Source organism: Ipomoea triloba, chromosome 10, assembly GCF_003576645.1.
Source record: "Ipomoea triloba cultivar NCNSP0323 chromosome 10, ASM357664v1".
Classification (NCBI taxonomy): domain Eukaryota; kingdom Viridiplantae; phylum Streptophyta; class Magnoliopsida; order Solanales; family Convolvulaceae; genus Ipomoea; species Ipomoea triloba.
The window spans coordinates 1,188,573-1,211,084 of record NC_044925.1 but is presented as its reverse complement, the minus strand read 5'-3'; the positions used below and the strand labels follow the sequence as shown (position 1 = coordinate 1,211,084).

Sequence of the window (22,512 nt, the reverse complement as noted above, 5' to 3'; positions counted from 1 at the left end):
TCTCATAATGAAAAAATCAATATGACCAGCAGTTTGATTTTTAATTGGACTGATTCGATATTAGTGTGTGATACGATCTTAAAGACACCTCTTATAGTTAAGATCTACTCAAGGCACTTAGTGTTCTGACAAAAAATCAAAGAGTTAATAGACAACTAGGTTTTTTGAGAACAATAGACAACTAGGTTGATTGGAGTGGATGGTCGTGCACTCTCCTTCCGTAATAGAGGTGTTTAAAACCACCTCTAGTATAAAAACCTAATACGGTCAGCACTTTGTACCTTAATTGGCTTGACCTGGTGTAAACTACAATTAGTCTGAGTATGATATAAGTATAAAGGCACTTCTTTAGTTAGGATCTATTCAAGACACATCGTAGTCTGACCAAAAAATCAAAAGACAAATATAAACACAAAAAGTAAAGCAAGAACAATTTAATTTAAACAGTACTACTATTAGATTGGGAGTTTCTGAACCAAAAAGAAAAAAGAAAAAGTGTAAGAATAAACATCTTCATTGTTGTTTGATCATCTGGGAACTTGGGAAGAAGCTTGCAGAGCTGTTTGAAGCCAAGCTTCAGATTCCTGCATCAACTCAGGGCTCAATCTAAACATCAGAACACAGAACTCCATCTGATCAAGCCCTCCATCACCATCCAAATCCCCTTCTTTGATCATGCTCCACACCTCATCATCTCCCAAATCTTGAAGCCCTAATATGGCAGAGTTCTTCTTCAGGCTCTCAAACGTAATCACCCCTTTGTTCCTGTCCATCAGCACCCTGAACCCATTACAGAGCTCTTCAATTAACCCCTCCCCACCCAGCTTATCAGCCATCAATGGCAGCATATCTTGGAAAGCCATTGTTTCTTGGAATTTTGGGTTATTGAAGAGAAAGATGGGGTTTTTATAAGGGAGATTTGACAACCAAGTTACAGGAGAGTTAATAGCTGGTTGGCTTTGGTTATTGCAACACTGAAATTGCAGAGATCTTTCTGGGGAGAATTGGTAGGCTTTGTCACCCTGTTAAGGGGCACAATATAGACCATATGCATAGGATAGAGAAAACCTTAAGAATATAATAATATTGTGTGAGACCAAAGCAGAATTGGGTTGTGAAAGGTGTTGGGTTTTGGAGGGCAATTGGAAATATGTTTAGGAATCAAATCACATGATGAGGATGATTTGTTGGTCTAAAGGGGACTTGAGGTGGGAACTTGGAAACTTCACTTGTGGTTCAAACACCATTAGACTATTGAAGAATCTTTGGAGCCTTGCCTTGTTTCATATTTTTTTTTAAATTTAAAATTCGTAGGATGGGTTAAAAGTTTTGAAGAGTTCAATGAAGGTGACCATAAGAAAAAAAAAGTCAAAATATTATTATGTTCCTACAAGTGTCAAAATTTCCCTAAAACTTTTAGAAAGCTACACCACCTTTCTTTCCACAAAGGTCAAAGGGCATATATGGAAGAATAGTGTGAGAGAAGACAAGTTGAGGGATGAATGGAGAAAAAAATTGTAATTCATGTACTTCGTAAATATATTACGGAGTAATTATTAATGTCACGCCTGAATTATTAATTGTGTAAATATTGTCTTTCAATTTTCAAAACATGACATATATTGTCACTCCATTAGTTTATTGTCAAATTGTGTTTGGTTGGTGGGTTTAGGCATAAGGAATGAGTATGAAAGTGATTGCTAGTGTTTGGTGGATAGGTTTTGAGAATGCTACTACGGGTTTGGAATACCCATTAATGAGAAAATCCATACCCTTTTTAAATAAGGGTTTCATTTCTTCTCCAACTATTAATAATCATTCCTATTTCACCAAATTACCAAACATGCTAAATTCTTTCACCAAAACCCATTACCCTTATCAAGTATTCGATACTCATTCCGATTCCGATTCTCATGTGCGAACCAAACGTACTAATGATAGAAGTATACATAATTATAATATTTAATTTTAAGAATATTTTTTATATTCTATTTCTTATTTTAAAGAGATTGTTTCATCTTTAATTAAAATTATTAGTATTTTTTTAAAATTATTGAACTGGTCATTAACTCATATTTATACATATTTTAGAAAAATACGAAGTATCTGTAAATTTTAATTTGATGTAAATTCGTCCTCTGACTAGGATTTTTCATCAAATATGGTCATTCCATTAGTTTATTATCAAATTAGTGTTAAATGTGAGGAAAATTTGAAATTTCAAGTTTCTTAATTATACCCAACTTGATGTGGAATGTATTGTTAGAAATCTCTATTTACTTATTTTAACTATAAATAATCATTACTAAGCACTTCAAAATTTTTGCTAATTGTTAAAAATATTTATTGAAACTTGCTGAATTTTGGACCAGAGGTGTGAAGATGAAGCACTCACACATACATCAAGGGCTTGTTTAGTTATCAGCGGTTAGCATTTAGCGGTAGTGGATTGTGTTAGCGGTTACCAAATAGCGGATTGTATTAGCAAGTTTGACCAACGATTTGTAAAAAGATGTTTGGTATAATTAGTTGTTTAGATTAGCGATTAACATGTAAAATGACCAAAAGGGTATATATATATATATATATATAATAACAATAACAATAACAATAATAATTATAATAAAAATAATAATAACAATAATGTTAAAAAAAAAAAAAAAAGGAGAGGAGCCGCTGCAGCTCCCCTTTTGTAATTTTGTTTCCCTCACATCGGTGGGTTAAGTGAGGAAGGGAGCCTTGAGGCTCCTATTATAGGAGCCTCAAGGCTCCGTTAGTTCTAGTAGTTTGCCCAGTGGCCTTTGGGTTGCTGGGCAGACTAATAGTTATTATTTTTTTTTTATTATAAGGGCATTTTGGGAAAAAATTTTCTTTCCCCGAAATGCTATTGCAAATTTGCAACTTGACGGTTTGGAGCAAATCTGCTGCTCCAAACCGCCATTAACCAAACACCTTTTTAGCTTTTTGACCCTTGGTCAAAACGCTAAAAAGGACGGATCCGTCAATAACCAAACAGGGCCCAAGTATCCCACTTAACAAAACGTAAATAGCTGTTAAGCTAAAGCAATAAATATGATAATACAAGATTTTTATGAGGATACTTAAAATGAAAAGAATTATATGTCCGCCTTAAATGGTGGCTCGTTCTTAGCGATTTTGTGGTCCAGTGGCACCCGATTGCACCCCATATAGAAGGAGGTGGTTCGTGCCTCAATGAAGGTAATATTGACTCTTTGTGTTTCAGTAGGAAAGGGGCTGACCACAACAAGTCGTAGCAACTATAGTGTGGGTAGGTTTCTTGTAGCTAGTCTTGTGGCTAGTCACATGAAACATTTGACTATAAAACTAACATTTGACTATAAAACTATGCATACATAAACCTATAACAAACTAGTATAATAGCTGATAAGAGCATAAAACATTTACACAAAGTGACAAATCCTTTATCGAGGATCAAGAATACTTACTGTAATCTCATTTTTAGAATTAGAATGAGAAGTACCAACAACAATGGAATTGGAATTGCTAGAAACAAATGCAGGTTCTTTGAGTTGTGGAATTGGTGTTGCAGGGTCATTGCTCAACATCCGAACTACATCAGACATTGTTGGTCTATCTCTTGGAATTGCTTGGACGCAGAGAAGTCCCACCTCAATATATCTTATGAGCTTGAGAGAGTCACAAGATTCCGTTATAGCTTTATCAATAAATTCAAGTGACTTTCCATCTTTCCAATTTTCCCATGCCTAATACAAACAACAATAAAAGAAACCATATCATATATTTCTTCTGGTCTAGATATAATATATATCCAAATCATGAAGTTATTGAAAATGCCTACCCATCCTAGGAGGGTGACAGAAAGTTCAGTCTCAATAAAATTAGAATTCTTTTGACCACTAATAATTTCCAATATCAGCACTCCAAAACTGTATACATCGGATTTCTCAGAAAACTGACCATGCAATACATATTCCGGTGGAATATAACCACTAAGCAAAAAAGAAAAATATATTAGTTATAAAAATATTAACGTATGATATGATCAAGTTATGAATTGACTCAAATATTGAACAAGAGTGGTTCCAACTAAACTTTTTTTTTGAGAAAAGGTTCCAACTAAACTTACTATGTTCCAACCACATGATTTGTTTTCGCCTGAGTTTGGTCAATCCCAAAAATTCTTGCCATACCAAAATCTGATATTTTGGGTTTCATTGCTTCGTCAAGTAAAATATTGCTTGCTTTTAAGTCTCGATGGATGACTTTCAATCTAGAGTACTTGTGAAGATAAAGAATTCCTTGAGCAATTCCCTCTATTATTTGAAAGCGTGTACTCCAATCTAAATTTTCTTTTTGAAATGCATCTAAAAGAAATATAATGATTTCGTTAATGAAATTTTAAATTGGTGATTCAAAGCTCCTAGCAAACAAGCCTCAAAATTTAAGTAACATAATAGATAAGAAATGTACCAAATAAGAACTTGTCTAGGCTTCTTTTGGGCAGGTACTCATAGATTAATATTTTTTCTTCACCCTCAATGCAACAACCCATTAGGCCCACAAGATTTGTATGTTGTAGTTTTGCAATTAGTTTTAGCTCATTCATGAACTCCTTTAAACCTTGAGATGATTGCTTGGATAGTCTCTTGATGGCTACCATTCCAAATTCCGATAAAAATCCCTAAAGAAAAATAACAAGACAATAACCTTTTACTCTAAACATAAACACAGATCATTGTGTATATATATATATATATATATATATATATATATATGGAAGTATGGGATTGAAACAATTATCATAAAGTAATCACCTTATACACAGGACCAAAACCGCCTTCTCCAAGTTTGTTTGCTTCATCGAAGTTGTTTGTAGCATCAATTATTCTCCTGAAACTGAGCTGTAGCAACTCTATATCGTCTTTTCCGAGAAGGGGAGCATCAGATGACTCCCTAGACTTTTTACAAACCCAACCTAAAAATCAACATTAAGTGGATGTGAACCAAAATGACCATACACTCACTTGATACTTGAGAGGAGTTAGTTAAGTGTATACCTTTCCTTCCACAGGTGAGGATATACACCAAAACAGTAATAAGAAAGAATGCAGAGACTGATGCAACTATTATTGCAACAAGACGATGTTTGTTTCTGTGAGATGAATGATCATTTCCACTGCTCCCATCTGCATTAATTAACATCTATCACAAAAGTAAAGAAATAAACACCCCACCCCTGCATTTCATAGCAGTCCTCTGAAACTAATAAGTGTTACTTACAACTTACTTAGCTCAGATGAATGAACACGAACATAAAGATCTTGGCCGAAACCTCCCGGTGAATAGTTATGTGCCAAATCAACCAAGTCACCAAACCAGTTTATACAATTCACTGCAGAGTTAGAAGTGATATTTGCATACGCAAAAGCGGTGCACGAGCAGCTCTTAGAACACTCCATTTCACATTCCTGAAATGTCATATTTCCCAGTGAAGATGAATGGTCAGGCCATTTCATCATCGGCAGCCTCATGAATGTATCAGCTTCTCCGCACCCCAAGGCTATGCTCCTCTCACACCCTGCATCATACTTCCCCTTATCCCAATCTCTCTGTGATTTTGGTTTAAACCCATTCAAGCAACTGCAAACTGGGTTTGAATCATATCTCTCACAGCTTCCAAATGAACCACAGCGTGCATACAATTCACAGTCAGCCACTGGCGCCTCCCACAGTTTCCCCCAATCATCACTTGTTTTTTGCCTCAACAGAAACAGAATATGACCTTCCGGAGTCAACACGAACCTTGCTTGAATTGAGGTGTTAGTATATCCATAGCTTAAATAGACTTCATCATTTTGTGTAGCATAAGAATAATATGCATATCCCCCTGAGGGAAAGTAAGCACTGTAAGTAAACCCAGCCTGATACAAGGTGGTCCTATAATAAGGTTTATCTTCTTTCCAAATAAAAAACTGGGAAGATCCTTTAGGATCCATTCCCCACGAGAATTTCCCTGGCCGGGGATCATCACTGCTACTCCAACATCTTATCAAGTTCCGTTTTCCAGTTTTCTTGTTTACCTTTAGCCTCATCCCCGGCATTAATGTATCGCTGTCGCCATCAAAGCTTTCCCAAACGGTGCTCTCACCCTGCTTCACAATAAGATCTCCCGTATCTTGCAGTTGGGCGGCCGTAGAGTTCCGGCCGGCTAATCCGCTGCCTGAGATATTGGTTGACCATATAATATTTCTTTCGCCATCCGAAAGCTGCAAATTCCCATCATAACCCAGTGTGAAAACGGCTTTAGAATGTTGAGGCAGAGGAGATTCTCTGTTAGCCACCCAGATGACAGTGTTGTTGTTGGTGGTGTACCATATCCCGAGAAAGGAAGAAGAAGAGTTTCCGGGGTGGAAGAATCCCAACGCGAAGTTCCCGTCGGCGGAGACTAATGTCTGGTTTGGAGTGACCGATTCGCCGGGTCTGAGACTGTCGATGCACCCTCCAAGATTGCACAAAAAACACAGAAAGGCTAATAAAACATAACAAAGGCATCCCATATGAGTATGACCACCCCTCCGCCGTTTACCACCATTACTTACAGCAGCCATGGGCCATTTCACACACCTCGCAGTACAGTTTAGCTTTTCAATAGAAAAAAGAAGAGATAATAGGCATGTCTATCGGCTATCTGACTTTTCAATGATTCAGCAGAAGTTGATGTAGATGGTGTTTATATTCTGTGGTTCACATTTCACAGGTTGCATGAATTGAATTATTGGCGCAAAAGGAGAAACGGAACTTCGTGGCAATTAGTAGTATAGAATATAGATCGTGTCAAGTGGTCTATCTAAAATTCTATGGGGTGTTGATTGACCAGTTAGCTGTATTTTTTTTTTGAGTAGTGTTAATCGGGACACTGGATGCCACTTGCCCACAAGGTCTTTGGCGACTAGTTAGCTGTATACTTGTATAAAAAAAAAAAAGACTAAAATATGAATTTAACTTCTATATTTTTATTGTACAATTAATATATATTGTCATATCATTTTCTTTGTCAATTAATTTACACTTTTGGTCACACAAGTATGTGTCCACTTCCACATTTGTCCCTTACTATTAAAATTATCAAATTTGGTTCCACGACTTTTAAACATCTACCACATTTGGTCCTTCCGATCAAAACTCCGGTCACCGGTGACTTCTTTTTTTTTTTTTTTTTTTGCGAATGAATTATGTTAAGGGTAGAATTGTCATTTCTTTTTTATTTAAAAAAAATCAACCCTTCTCATGGTGTTTGGTAAGCTAACTAGTTGTTATGCTTAAAAATGTTTGATAAAATTAACTTTTTTTTTTGATTGAGTAAGAGGGGGACACCCGAGAAGCGATTAGGATCTAGGCCTAGTGGTCACAGCGACCCTTCTATGGAATTTAGCCCCTAACTTATCCTCGTTAATGTTGTCACTAATCCCGGGTGGGATATCAACACACCTTGTAAAACCTAGCGGTTGGTTACGTGCTTGTTTGGCAAGCTCATTTGCAACTTGATTTTGTTCGCGGTATATGTGACAAAATCTAATACGGTGGAAACTCTTAGCCACCCCAAGACACCTAGTGATGACGTTGTTATGGTGGTTGTGCGCCACTGGTGCGCCGCGAAGAATATCAATCGTGCAGAAGAAGAGCGAGAGTAAACGTAGAAGGCCAGGTGACCAAAACCGCCAGCTCAAAGCTCCATTAGAGCTCCGGCCGGAGGCCGGCGGTGGAAGCCGAAGTTGAACAGCAGAGAAAAGCTTTTTGTTTTAGAGAGAAAAGGGAGGCAGCATTAGGGTTTTTATCCGTGCATGAACCTTCTATTTATTTGTAGGCACATAATATCTTAACTACATATACATAATATATTAACGAAAAAATATATTAACGGAAAAATACATAATTTTAATGTTATTTTAAATTTAAGTCTAAAATAAAGATGGACTCTACTCCCTAGCATAATTTGCATAATTTTTCCAAAAGTCATAGGAGTTTTAAGAGTTCAACGATGGTGACCATAAGAAAAAAGCAAGTCCAAATATTATTGTTTTGCTCGAATTTAATTTAGTCCACATAGGGCTTTTAAATGTTTTGAAAAGTTCAACGATGGTGACCATAATAAAAAAGCTTGGTCCAAATAGGGCTGCTCCAAATAATGAATTGTCTTTAATTTACTAAGGTCAATCTTGTGATCATCCATTTGAAATGGTAATAGAAGTATCACCATATTATATACTAATTGGCATTTTCATTTGTGATATAATTACTATGAGAATATGAAATCACTATAGTTAGACTAGTAAGAATTCCAAACTTGTTTTTTTTTTTTTAAAAAAAGGAGATTAGAAGAAGACTTGTATGTTACGTGTTCGATAAAATGCTCTAATTAAGACTAAATTGCAATAAGAATGAGATTCATTGGTAATTGTTAATCCAATGGCCATGAGAATGACATGACATCTTTGCTGCATCTTCCTTAACCCTTGCTAATTCTTTGCATAATTCCCAATCCTAAGACACCCATAGCATCTATGCAAGGGTTAACGTAGTACAAACTAACCCCTTTCTTTATCTTTTTTTTTTTTTTTTTTTTTTAACAAAGAGAATTTTATTGATAATTAAAACCTAGGGGATGAAAATCCCCGCTGATCATACAAAAGAGCCAGTTTGACCTTTATAGGTAAAGAAGTACAAGAGTGAAAAAGAGCGGGCGAGCTACTGTTAAGTCCTTCTGAAGCAAGTGCGTCAGCCACCTGGTTGGCCTCCCTATAGATATGTGTCAGGGTTGAACCCCACAAAGAAAGGCAAGAACGGATGTACTGAACTACTTCCATTATTTTCCAAGGAATCTTTACTGTTTGGGAGGATGCAGTGAGAGCAAGAGAGAGAGAATCCACTTCAATTATGAATGGAATTGTGGCTGTAAGCTCACACCATTGGAGGGCAAAGCGCAAGGCCAATGCTTCTGCCTCCAGAGCAGAAGAAGCCACCAAGGGGAAACGAAGTGCAATAATGAGACTTCCATTTGCGTTTCTAAGGCAGGCCCCTCCCGCGGCGCCATTGGCAGAGTAGAATGCATCTGTGTTGAGTTTTAAACAGCCAGGAGGCGGCGCGAGCCATTGAACCCAAGTGATTGCTCTTCGAGGAGATTCAACAAAATTTGCAATGAAACCTTCAGATAGTAAAAAGGAATCCGACGAGTGTTGCTTACGAACTGACCGAGAGAGGGAAATTAATAGAGATTCTCGTTTGATTCTTTTAATGGTTCTTGTGGCAGAGAAGGCTGATCCTTCAAAGATGGATTCATTGTAAGCAACCCATAAAAACCATAGCACCAGACTAGGCATGAGGCGCGTAATGTAGCCAACTGCCGAGTTTGGGGATGATGATAACCACCATGCGTGACATTTTGATCTAACAGAGGAAGTGTTGAGTAAGGGGAGTCCGAAAACACCACTGAAGTAGTTCCAAACATTTTGAACACGGTTGCAGAGAAGTAAACAATGGTCTAAGCTTGCACTTGCTCCAAGACAAAAAGGGCAGATTGATGGGAGACAAAAACCAAAGCGTTCTACCACATCTGGGAATGGAAGAAGTCTTCTCAAGAGTTTCCACATGAAAACCGAAATTTTGGTGGGAATTCCCCCTCCCCAGATACACTCTGAAGATAGTGTTAATCCTGCTTTTGGTCGAAGAGAGTCATAAGCCGAAGAGAAGGAAAAATTTCCATATGTTGAAGGCTTCCAAATAAGAGCATCGGGTGTTTTAAATGTATTTTCTTCAACAAATTCTGCCATCTCCTGCATGCGCCGCCAAGTTGTAGAGTCAGAAATCTTGGGAGTATCCTCTGAATATCGAGTTTGCATGAAGGTGCTCCATAGTGATCTCCCTTGCATGAAGTTGAAGTAGAGTTTAGCAGTGAAGGTATGTTGCAATGATGAGAAGCAGCGAACACCCAAACCCCCTTCTTTCTGAGGTAAGCATAATTTTTTCCAGGATGCCCAGTGACGTTTCGGTCTTCCCTCACTAGTGCCCCAGAGAAAGTTGGCAAACTTAGATTCAAGAGTCTTCACAATTTGGCGCGGCAGCGCTATAGTAGCCATTGTGTAGATGGGAATCATTGATAGCACGTGCTTGATAAGTGTGAGACGCCCACCCGGGGAAAGTAATCTTCTGGTCCAACTTTGAAGTTTTCCATCCACTTTTTCCAGCAGACTTTGATAATATATGAGTCTATTTCTACCGTGGAATAAGTTCACTCCCAGATAGCGAAAAGGCATAATTGAACGTTGCATGCCTAAGATTCGTGACATTGTGGCCGTTCTCTGCGCTGAGCAATGTTTGGAAGTGACAAAGAAACTTTTATTATAATTGATCAGTTGCCCTGAACCTGCTTGATATTGTCTTAATGATTCCGTCAAGGCCTTGAGGGAGTTTGATGATCCATTTATAAATATTATGATGTCATCTGCAAAGGCTAAATGTGAAATGGTTTGGCATTGAACTCTTGTCGAGTAAGGCGAAATCATACCTGTGCCCATTTTAAGAATGAGGGAGCGTGATAATGCCTCCGAAACAAGGATGAACAAAAGAGGTGATAGGGGGTCGCCTTGCTTAACACCTCTAGTTGGTTGGAAGAAACCGCTGCTGACTCCATTGATCAAGACAGAAAGTCTAGTCGCTGCAAGATTATTCATGATAAGGTTAATAAATTTGATTGAGAAGCCAAACTTGTGGAGTACTGCCTTCAAGAAAGGCCAAGATACTCTGTCAAAAGCTTTCATCATATCCAGTTTAACCATAACATTATTTCCACGACACTTTTTGTCGATATATTGAAGCAATTCTTGTGCCAGCAGAATATTGTCTTGAATGTTTCTTCCTTCAACAAAACCTGTCTGTTCTTTAGAAATCAATTTGGGCAAAAGTTTACTCAGGCGAGTAGCTAGAATTCTTGTGAAGACCTTGCTGATAAAAGTGCATAAACTGATAGGCCTGAAGTCAGCAAAAGTGTCTGGATTGATAACCTTTGGGATCAAAACTAGTTGCGCACTTGCAATAGCACATGGGATGGGCACTCCTGCAAAAAAATCAAGCGCTGCAAGATAGACGTCTTCGTGAACAATTTCCCAGCAGTGTCTAAAGAAAGTGCCAGAAAAACCATCTGGGCCGGCCGCGCTATCGGGGTCTAGTTTCCATACTGCCTCTTTAATCTCTTCACGAGTGAGTGGCTTTGTCAAAGAAAAATTGTCAGAAACTTCCAAGCTAATTGGGAGGTTTTGCAGAATAGATTCCATCTCAAAGCAATCCTCGGCCTTGAATAACTTGGTGTAAAAAGAGATGGCTTCTTCTTGGATCGCAGGTTGTGTGGTAAGTAGATTACCCGAATCATTTTTGATGGCACAAATTCTTTGTCTGCGATGTCTGTCCTTGACCGTGGCATGAAAAAATCTAGTGTTGGCGTCTCCTTCCTTTAGCCATTTTACCCTGGCCTTTTGTCTCCAGAACATCTCTTCTTGTTTAAGAGCTAAAAGAAGATCTGCATGATGTTTGTGCAACAGAGCACGATTTTCTGGAGAAGGGCAATTGTCATATTGTTTCTCTATGTCAGCTACTAAGTTCTCATGATTTTTAATGCGATCAAAAACATTGCCAAAGATGTCTCGGTTCCAAGAGCGAAGAGCTTGTTTCAACCGTTTAAGTTTAAAGGCCAGAGCACGCATACCTCCTCCATCTGCTGGCAAAGACCAGTTTGATCTTACTTCTTCAAGAAAACCATGGTGAGTGGTCCACATGCTTTGGAATCGAAATTGCTTTGGGCATGAGACGTTTGCATTATCCCCGCATAAAAGGATAGGGGAGTGGTCAGAGGTCGTTCGAGCGTGGACAATGATTCTGATCTCCGATAGGTAATCTCTCCATGCTGGAGTCATTAAAAATCTGTCCAATCTCTTCCAAACATCTCCAGTGTTTCTAACTCCATGCCATGTGTACTGATTTCCCAAAGTAGCCAAATCAATTAAGGAACTTTCGTTGATGAATTCTGAAAAATCGGAGATGCTCCCAAGATCGGGGGATGCGTTTCCTCTATATTCTGCAATGCTTGATATGACTTTGAAGTCTCCTCCCAGAAGGATAGGTTTGGTATCATCAATTAGCTCATTAAGTTGCCTCCATAGATGAGCTCTGTCTGCTCTAGTATGTTTTGCATAAACAGCAATAAAACTGAAGTTGAATTGCCAAGGGACAAAGCTAACATTACAAAATATAAATTGCTCATTGTCGATCTCAATATCAACTTCGAAGGAGTCCGACCAGAAAAGCCAAACTTTCGTTTTCTCTGATGCAAATCCACCTGCAAAGTTGAATTCTCGAACGAAACTATCAATGCGAATTGAACTAATGAAAGGCTCAATAATAGAAAGGAAATGCACACGCTCACGTCGAAGAAGTCGAGAGAGTCTGCGACGTGAGGAAAGCAGACCTCTGACATTCCAACTTAACAAATTCATTTTAAACGGTGGGAGAAAGACACCCGAGCGATTTTACCCACTGATAAGCGAGTAGTGACAGATGGAGCAGACTCAGAGTAGTCCTTTCTTGGCCGAGATTTTTTCTTTGTGACGGCAATAAAATCATTCGGTGTGGATTTTTCAATTCTGGAGGTGATGAGATGACTTGATGTTTTCCATGATTCCAGTGGAGGTAAGGAGCTATTCTGTGCGTTTTGAGGTACATCTCCGTCTGATTGGTGGCCAGGATGGGAGTCAGAATGGTTTTCAGATTGGATGCCATGATCATCGATAAGGGTCAACCCCAAATTAGCGTTGTTATCTGGGATTGAATCATGAGCTGCATTTGATGATTCTGGTTCTTTTTGCTTTTCTGGTTCAGGTGGTGGAAGAGAGGCTCCTTCTCCATTTGATGATTCTGGTTCTTGTGGCTTTTCTGGTTCAGGTGGCGGAAGAGAGGATCCTTCTCCTTGCTGCTCCTTAGGTTGTTGATTTATGATTGGACTCCATCTTTTTCTTGGGGGAACAATGGTCGGTGCAGAATGTTGAGGGAGGGGAAAGGTTTCTTGGCGGTATTCTTTGTGTTGTTCTTGGCTTGACTCTTGGGGGATCTTGGCAGCTCGAGTGATTTTGCAATCTGAGACAAGGTGACCAAACTTTTGACAGTTAAGACAGTAGGGCGGTATATACTCATAGATAACCGGTTGGGCAAAACCTCCAAAAGAACCGTTGGTGATCCAAACTTGATCTGGTTTTTCAATGCTAACATTGAGTTCCACACAGACACGCGCTATGGATGGTCGGTTTTGCAGCAAAGTGGAGGAGTCAACTTTTAAAGGAGTTCCTATGAGATTGGCAATTGAACAAAGAGCTTCTTTGTCCTGTAGATGTGTTGGCAAGCCTTCAAATGCTATCCAAATAGGGACAATTGGCGATTCGATGTCTGGACGAAAATCTGGCGTCCATTTGAAGATATTCATGAAGTAACCTTGAATCGACCAAGATTTTCGGAGCCAGCAGCGCTGAAAGTCGTCTTCAAGATCGAAGTTGATGAGGACATGTCGTTGATCAATCAAGCCAAGGGAAAAGGCTCCACCAAATCCGATAAGATCGAACGTTTTTCGTAGATCTGCCATTGTTGGGCGCCCTTTATTGAACTTGCCGATAAGAGCAAATTTAAATTTTTGAGAGAAACGATGAATTTCTTGATCTGAAAAAGCAACAGCTGGCATTCCTTTGAATTTGCTTGGAGGTTTGAGGTTGGAGACAACAGAGGATTTAGAGAGGATGTCAGCGAAGGAGCGGGAAGGGGGCTTGTCGGCCCCCGGCGCCGCCGCCATAGCCGTGAAGGAGAAAGCACTATTGATGGAGCGTTTTTAGGGATTCACTGTTCATTCTTGTTAATATTTTCCACTTTGTACCCCTTTCTTTATCTATTGCTTGTTACTTCTATTGGTCATTACTTGTAATTGATTGCTAAATAAATATGAACTTCTCAAATAAATTTGTTAAAAACATATTATGGATGATTTTGATGTATTTTGAACATAGGCAACAAGTTTTAACAAAATTTGACAAAGACTATAAAATTGGTTTCGTGTAAAAAAGAAATAGTTGACACATATTGCGTGTCATATCCTCCTGATCTCCTGATGATGACATCAAAGTCCTACATGAAAACAACAGATGTAATGGTTTGATAGACTTAATTGAATTGAAGGGAACTTCAATTGAAAGAAATCGTTTTACAATTCAATAGAGTTAAAGAATCAAGTTTTCTATAGCAATGCTAGGAAAGTTGTTTCTATGTCTAACTGTAAGGAATGTTTGACCATTCCATCTATCTTTATTGTAAACGTTTCGGCCTATGATTAATGAATTAGCTTCTTTATTTAAAAAAAAAAAGACTCACTAGGATGTAAATTCTACAAAAGACATCAAACAAAATGAGGGGAATATATTACATCAAGGCGAAAGAATTATATAAGAGCTGACAAGGGCATAAATATTTATGTACACAAAATGATAGATACTTTATCGAGGATCGAGAATACTACTTATTGTAATCTCATTTTTAGAAATAGGATGAGAAGTACAAACAATGGGATTGGATTGGCTAGAAACAAATGCAGGTTCTGTGAGTTGTGGAAATGGTGTTACATGGTCATTGCTCAACATTTGAACTACATCAGACATTATCGGTCTATCCGTTGGAATTGCTTGGACGCATAGAAGTCCCACCTCAATGCACCGTATGACCTTGAGAGAGTCACATGATTCCTTTATCGCTAGATCAACAAATTCAAGTGGTTGTCCGTCTTTCCAGTTTTTCCATGCCTAATAGAATAAGAAATAAAATAAATCATAAAATCTATTTCTTTGGATCTACATATAATTTATATATCCAAAGCCATGAAGTTATTGAAAATGCCTACCCATCCCAGGAGAGTTAAAGAAAGTTCCGTCCGAAAAAAATTAGAATTCTTCCGGCCACTAACAATTTCTAATAGCAGCACTCCAAAACTGAATACATCTGATTTCTCAGAAAATTGGCCATGCAATACATATTCCGGTGGAATGTAACCACTAAGTAAAAATGAAGATATATTAGCTAAACATGACATATATTATGTACTTGTAAAGTTATCAATTGACTCATTTGTTTTTTTTTTTTTTTTTTGAAAATTTGACTCATTTGTTAATCAATAGTGGATCTAACTAAACTTACTATGTTCCAACCACATGATTTGTTTTCGCCTGAGTTTGGTCCATCCCAAAAATTCTTGCCATTCCGAAATCAGATATTTTGGGTTTCATTGCTTCGTCAAGTAAAATATTACTTGCTTTTAAATCCCGGTGAATGACTTTCAGTCTAGAGTACTTGTGAAGATAAAGAATTCCTTGAGCAACTCCTTCAATTATTTGAAAGCGCGTGTTCCAATCTAAATTTTCTTTCTGAAATGCATCTGAGAGAAATATAGTATTTCGTCAGAATTTTAAATTTGTGATTCAAGGCTCCTAGCAAATGAAATCTTGAAATTTAAGTAACATAAAAGATAACAAATGTACCAAATAAGAACTTGTCTAGACTTCTCTTGGACAAGTACTCATAGATCAATATTTTTTCTTCATCCTCAACGCAGCAACCCAATAAGCGCACAAGATTTGTATGCTGTAGTTTTACAATTAGCTTCAGCTCATTCATGAATTCGTTTAGACCTTGAGATGATTGCTTGGATAGTCTCTTGATGGCTACCATTCCAAATTCTGATAAAAATCACTAAAGAAAATAACAACACTATAACCTTCTACTCCAACTTAAAGAAAAATCATGAAATGGTAGATCACCTTATAAACCGGACCAAAACCACCCTCTCCAAGTTTGTTGGTTTCACGAAAGTTGTTTGTAGCATCAATTATTCTTCGCAAACTGAGGTGTAACAACTCTATATCATCTTTTCCAAGAATGGATGCAGTTGACACTGTAGCCCTTCTACAAACCCAACCTGGAAATAAACATAAGCTGAAGTGAACCAAAATGACCTTAAGCTCAATCACTTGATACTTGAGAGGAGTTAGTTAAGTGTATACCTTTCCTTCCGCAGTATTTCCAGATGAAGATATACACCAAAACAGTAATAAGAAAGAATGCAGAGAGTGAGGCGACTATTATTGCAACAAGACGACGTTTGTTATTGTGAGATGAATGATCATTTCCACTGCTTCCATCTGCATTAATTAACATCATAATAAATAAAAGTAAAGAAATAAACACCCCACCCCACCCCTCCATTTCATAGCAGTCCTCTGAAACTAAGAAGTAGATCAGAAAGAAAAGACAAACATCCCATATTACTTACTTAGCTCAGATGAATGAACACGAACATAAAGATCTTGGCTAAAACCTCCAGGTGAATAGTTATGTGCCAAATCGACCAAGTCGCCAAACCAGTTTATACAATTTACTACCGAGTCAGAAGAGAAATTTGCATAGGCAAAAGCGCTGCACGAGCAGTTCCGAGAACACTCCATTTCACATTCCTGAAATGTCATATTTCCCCGTGAAGATGAATGGTCAGGCCATTTCATCATCGCCAGCCTCATGAATGTATCAGCTTGTCCACACCCCAACGCTATGCTCCTCTCACACCCTGCATCATACTTCCCCTTATCCCAATCTCTCTGTGATTTTGGTTTAAACCCTTTCAAGCAACTGCAAACCCGGTGCGAATCATATCTCTCACAGCTTCCAAATGAGCCACAGCCTGCATAAAATTCACAGTCCGACGTTGGCGACACCCACTGTATCTGCCATATTTCACTTGTTTTTGGCCTCGACAGAATCTGAACTTGACCTTCCGGAGTCAAGATGAACCTTTTTTGAATTGAGGTGTGACAGGGTAATTGGGTACCCGATCCGGAACCGTTGACCAAGACAGTTGCCGTTCAAACTACACAAGACAACTCACTCCTCAGCATCAATGCGCAACGGTCCAACTCCTCAGCATTGATGGCCAAAGTTCAGCTCCTCAGCATTGATGACCGACGTTCAGTTCCTCAGCATTCAACACCTCACGTATAGGTGTCCAACGTTCAACTTCTCATCAATGCTCCGAACTGAAGGGAATAAAAAGACTCACAACCACATAGTGAAGGGGACTTCTTACGACACTTGAACTTAGACAATACGTACTGAACTCACTTGTATACTGAGCACTGTACTCAAACACTGTACTCAACATTGTATTCAATTACATTCAAATAATACTCAAATACATACCGGTAACACATTATTACCGTCATTGGTGCTTTCATTGAGAGCCGAGATCAGATCTTAGGCTAAAATCACAAAATCAAAAAACCACTCAGTTCATCTCATCACGATCAATGGCATCTGGATCCAGCAGCTCGCATACACCTAGTCAGGTGAACAAGGGTCACCCCTCGGGTGATCTTCGTGAGCAGCTCAACAGTAACCGTGGAGATGACCTTCGCAGCCAACTCAACAACAATAACCGCAGAGAAGGTGACCTCCGTACCCAACTCAACAACAACCATGGTGGTGGCCGCACTAGCCAACTCAACAACAACCATGGTGGTGGCCGTACTCCCCTCCCAGCAACTGCTGCTCCCGCCTAGGTGGTGGACCTTCAGGCAGCAGCGCAGGTCATCCAAAAAGCGGCGGCGACGATGGCCCAACTAGTCGCAGGAATGCAAGGCCAGATGTTACCGCCACCACCCCCTCTGGAGGAAGAAGTGCAATCTCCGAGGCAAAACAGCACTCAACGACAAGAAGGTGGAACTCAACCAGTTTCCAGATCTGTTCGAGAACGTCCGGCGGCTTCTAGATCTGTCCGAGATCGGCTGGGGGTGCAAGGATCCTCCAATAGAGGTCCCCGTGCCCAAGCAGGAAAGGCAGTAACCAAACGACCATCCGGAGAAAGGATGGGCGAATATGGTGGATTGGCTCCGCGTCACTCCACTAGACACAAAACACCACAAGAAGGCCTGGTGGGAAGACTCCAAAGGCAGATAAATGATTTGGAAAAGAAAGTAGAAGCAAGAGAACACTCACCAGAACCGGAGGTAAGAATGGCCGCTCCATTCTCTCCCGACATAATGGAAGTTCCTCTTCCAAAAGACTTTCGACTACCCACCATCAAGGCCTACACTGGCACTTCAGATCCGCATACCCATATGACAAGATACAAGGCAGCCATGGTCATGATTGGGGCAAGCAATGTCATCATGTGCAGAGCGTTCTTGTCCACTTTGGACGGAACTGCTCAAGATTGGTTTAACACAATCCCGGACGGATCAATTCAAGCTTTTGCAGAGCTATCCAAAAGTTTCTTGTCTTATTTCTCAGGGAGTATACAACATAAGAAACCGTTCTCACATCTCGGTGGGGTAAAGCAGGATAAGGGAGAAAGCCTGCGAGACTTCTTAAGCAAATGGAAAAAAGAAGTCAACAACGTATATGACTTCGATTCGAAGGCAGCAATTCTCATCTTCATCCAAGCATTGAGGTCAGGTGATTTCCACAAACAAATGAACGCCCATCACCCACGCTCTTATGAAGAACTCATGAGAACGGCCAATCGGTACGCAGACGCTAAGGAGGCTGACAGGAGGAAAAAGGATGAAGAGGAAGGACGAAAGAGTGGGCGACCTGATAAAGCTGGTCCACCCAACCAGGCACCACGACCAAACCAACCACCCTCAAAGAAGGGAAGAGATGATCGACCCCGCCTCATCCCGTTACGACATCTGACACCGCTGACTCACCCAGTTAGCGTAATCCTAAATCAAGCCGAAGACATGGGGATCGTGCAATTTCCGCAGGAGTGTATGAAAGTCTCCCCAAATGCGGATCAATCCAAGTATTGTAGATTCCATAGGCAGGTGGGTCGTGATACCGATGAATGCAACGTGTTAAAACGCCAGATTGAGGAGCTCATCCAGAGGGGATACTTCAGACAGTTCGTCAAACGGTCAGGCCAGCAAAAGCCAGGCCAAAAGTCGAGCCAGCAACAACCTCCGCATAATTTACCAAAAAATGTTTGGAAGAAGGATGACAGCTCCGAACCGTCATCCTCGAGTGGTAAGAAAAGGGAACACGACCAAGTTACAGTAACAGATCTCTCTGACAAAGACACAGAAGAGCCCAGGAAACACAAAAAGCAGACCATACACTTCATCTACGGAGGTCCTGCAGGCGGAGACACACAAGCAGAGAGGAAGAAGTGGAGTCGCCAGTTATATGTAGGTGAGGTGGTCAGCCTTCCAAAGGGAAAAAAGCAGAGGAGGGAAGCCATTACCTTCTCTGACGATGACCTCCCAGAAGGTCCACTGCCTCACCGAGATGCGTTGGTGATCAAGATGGAGATCAACGACAGCATCGTGCATCGCATACTCGTAGACACCGGGAGCTCAGTCAACGTGATGTACTACGACGCTTTCACCAAACTGGGACTCCCCAGAAATCAACTCAAAGAGGTACGGACTCCACTTTCTGGTTTTACTGGAGATTCAATAGAGACGGAGGGATCCGTGGTACTACTAGTAGAGATAGGTATGAGCCCCAACACCTCCAGAATAAACATGGAGTTCATTGTTGTGAAACTCACATGTGCCCATAACATCATACTGGGGAGGCCAGCTCTGGACGATCTGAAGGCGATAATTTCGATGGAGCACCTATGCATGAAATTTCCCACGTCATACGGGATAGGAGTTGTGAGAGGAGATCAAAGAGCAGCTCGTAGCTGTTACATCAAAGCGTGCAAGAAGATTGGACAGAAAGATTTGCAGGTCCACACCATCGCAGAAAAAGTGCTGAGACGAGAGGAGGGGTGGCCCCGCGCCGAGCCTGCATCTGAAACGGAAGACGTGGTGGTCGATCCCGCACGAGCAGATAGGGTCGTAAAGATTGGCACTAGGTTGGCACCAGAACTAAGAGCCCAGATAGTCGAAGTCATCCGACAGTTTAAAGAAGTTTTTGCGTGGGGTCCAGAAGACATGCCAAGTATCAATCGAAACATCATAACCCATAAGTTAGTTGTGGACCCTACCAAGAAACCAGTACAGCAAAGAAAGCGATACATGTCGGCTGAACGAAGGGACTTTGTGAAAAACGAGGTGGTCGCGTTGACACAAGCAGGACATGTCAAGGAGATCTATTATCCCGATTGATTGAGCAACATAGTCCTGGCCCCAAAAGGCTCCACGTGGAGAATGTGCGTGGATTATACAGATCTCAACAGAGCCTGCCCTATGGATCGATTCCCCTTGCCAAACATAGATCAGCTGGTAGATGAGACGGCAGGATGCGAATTGATGAGCTTCATGGATGCCTTCCGGGGGTACCATCAGATATTCATGCATGAGGAGGATGCCGAGAAGACCGCGTTCACCACCCCAGAAGGCATTTTTTGCTACTTGGTCATGCCGTTCGGCCTTAAAAACGCAGGCGCAACTTACACCCGGATGGTGGCCAAATTGTTTGGGAAAGTACTGGGACGAAACATGGAGGCATACGTAGACGACATGATTGTCAAGAGCCGTAGAGGTGCCTCTCATGTCAAAGACCTTAACGATGTATTTTCTATTATGAGAAATTTCAATTTACGCTTGAACCCTAAGAAATGCACGTTCGCAGTCAATGGGGGCAAGTTTCTGGGATTTATGGTTACTAGAAATGGGATAGAACCAAACCTAGAAAAGGTAAAAACCATTCTTGACATGGAACCCCCGCGGTCCATCAAAGAAGTCCAAAGACTCAATGGTCGCTTAGCGACTTTGGGTCGATTTCTATCTAAATCGGCCGAACGATCCCTCCCCTTCTTCCAGATACTAAAGAAGAATAAGGGGTTTGAGTGGACCCCAGAGTGTCAGTCGGCCTTCGATGACTTGAAAAAATATTTGCTATCCCCGCCACTGCTTGCAAAATCAGAGGCGGGTGAAACCTTACTCTTATACTTGGGTATATCACAGGGTGCGATCAGCTCTGTGTTGGTCAAAGAGGAAGGAGGGACTCAGCGTCCCATTTACTATGTGAGCAAGGCCCTACACGATGCAGAACTACGGTACACTGCCGTGGAGAAAACAGTGTTTGTTGCGGTCACCGCCTCTAAAAGGATGGCGAGATGGGCCATGCACCTTAGCCAGTTCGACATTGAATTCAAACCAAGGCCCGCCATCAAAGGTCAAGCCTTTGCAGACTTCATAGTGGAATGCACAACCCGCGAGGTGACGGAGCAGGTGGAAAATGAAGATAGTGATGGTGGACCTTGTCTACGGATGGTTCATCCAACAGTAAAGGTTGTGGGGGTGGAGTAGTGCTCATCACCCCGGAAGGATTCCGCGCTTACTATGCAATCAGGTTCCACTTCAAGTTATCTAACAATGAGGCAGAATATGAGGCCCTCCTCAACGGACTGCGGCTAGCAGCAGGACTACGAGCAGAAAAAATTCGCATCCGATGTGATTCCAAGTTAGTGGTCGGTCAAGTGACTGGGGAATATGAAGCCAATGAAAGGAACATGCAAAGATATAGGGATGCAGTGCTGCGAACCTTGCGAGAATTCGAGGGGTATGAAATTCACCAAGTACCTCGAGAACAGAATGCTGACGCTGACATGCTCTCCAAACTGAGCACTGGGATCCCCGGCCACATTCGCAAGATTGCTCGGGTTGAGGATTTGGAGACATCCAGCATCGACATCTCATGGGTCTGCCCCGTGCAATCCAGAGAGCCATGTTGGATTGACCACATCACAAAGTACAAGAAGTATGGCACTTTACCATCGGACGAACAAGATGCAAAGCTAACAAAGTTACGGGCACCCAGCTACGTGATATTGGAAGACAAGTTATATAAACGATCCTATAATGGCACACTCTTGAAGTGTGTATACCCTGACGAAGCAGAGTTGATGATGAGAGAAGTCCACGAAGGAGTGTGCTCCGCGCATCAAGGAGCATACACCATAGCTCGACGCATCATGCTGCAAGGTTTCTTCTGGCCAAAGATGTTGAAGGATTGCGTAGAATACGCCAAGCGATGCCCTAAGTGTCAAGAATTCCAGACATTGCCAGGACGACCCGCAACCAACTACACTTCGGTGAGCACAGCAATTCCATTCTCAAGATGGGGAATAGATTTGGTGGGAGCCCTGCCCACGGGCTCGGGAAGCCGGAAGTACATTATCGTGGCCATTGACTACTTCACCAAATGGGTGGAAGCTGAACCTCTGGCTAGCATCACAGCAGCCAGGTGTAAAAAGTTTGTAGAAAAGAACATACTATGCCGCTTCGGCATCCCCATCCAAGTAATTACTGACAACGGACGTCAATTCGAAGGCAGAGAGTTCTCAGACTTTTTGACGGAATGGGGCATCAAGCACAGCCGGGTGGCGGTGTCATACCCACAGGCGAATGGTCAAGTAGAGAATGCCAATAGAAC

General features: G+C 40.9%; 2 protein-coding genes and 1 pseudogene across 3 annotated transcripts; all 3 read right to left on the bottom strand.

The window, feature by feature from the left end:
• Positions 1 to 329: 329 nt before the first annotated feature.
• On the bottom strand, positions 330 to 1,141 carry LOC116033464 (calcium-binding protein PBP1-like). Its single transcript, XM_031276207.1, has one exon. It carries the CDS (start codon positions 861 to 863, stop codon positions 528 to 530), a length of 336 nt encoding a protein of 111 aa, XP_031132067.1. The 5' UTR covers positions 864 to 1,141; the 3' UTR covers positions 330 to 527.
• A 1,966-nt stretch (positions 1,142 to 3,107) lies between these two features.
• On the bottom strand, positions 3,108 to 6,713 carry LOC116032509 (receptor-like serine/threonine-protein kinase SD1-8). Of its 2 annotated transcripts, XM_031275102.1 has the most exons (7): positions 5,291 to 6,712; positions 5,061 to 5,189; positions 4,818 to 4,978; positions 4,474 to 4,684; positions 4,130 to 4,367; positions 3,842 to 3,992; positions 3,108 to 3,746 (listed from the first exon to the last, which is right to left on the bottom strand). In XM_031275102.1, the coding sequence occupies exons 1-7, from the start codon at positions 6,609 to 6,611 to the stop codon at positions 3,444 to 3,446; spliced, it is 2,514 nt and encodes an 837-aa protein (XP_031130962.1). In that variant the 5' UTR covers positions 6,612 to 6,712; the 3' UTR covers positions 3,108 to 3,443. The 2 variants fall into 2 exon arrangements, with proteins under 2 accessions (XP_031130962.1, XP_031130963.1); XM_031275103.1 differs by lacking the exon at positions 3,842 to 3,992 and having other exon boundaries at positions 3,632 to 3,746; positions 5,291 to 6,713.
• A 7,866-nt stretch (positions 6,714 to 14,579) lies between these two features.
• On the bottom strand, positions 14,580 to 17,287 carry LOC116032265 (annotated as a pseudogene).
• Between the last annotated feature and the right edge of the window lie 5,225 nt (positions 17,288 to 22,512).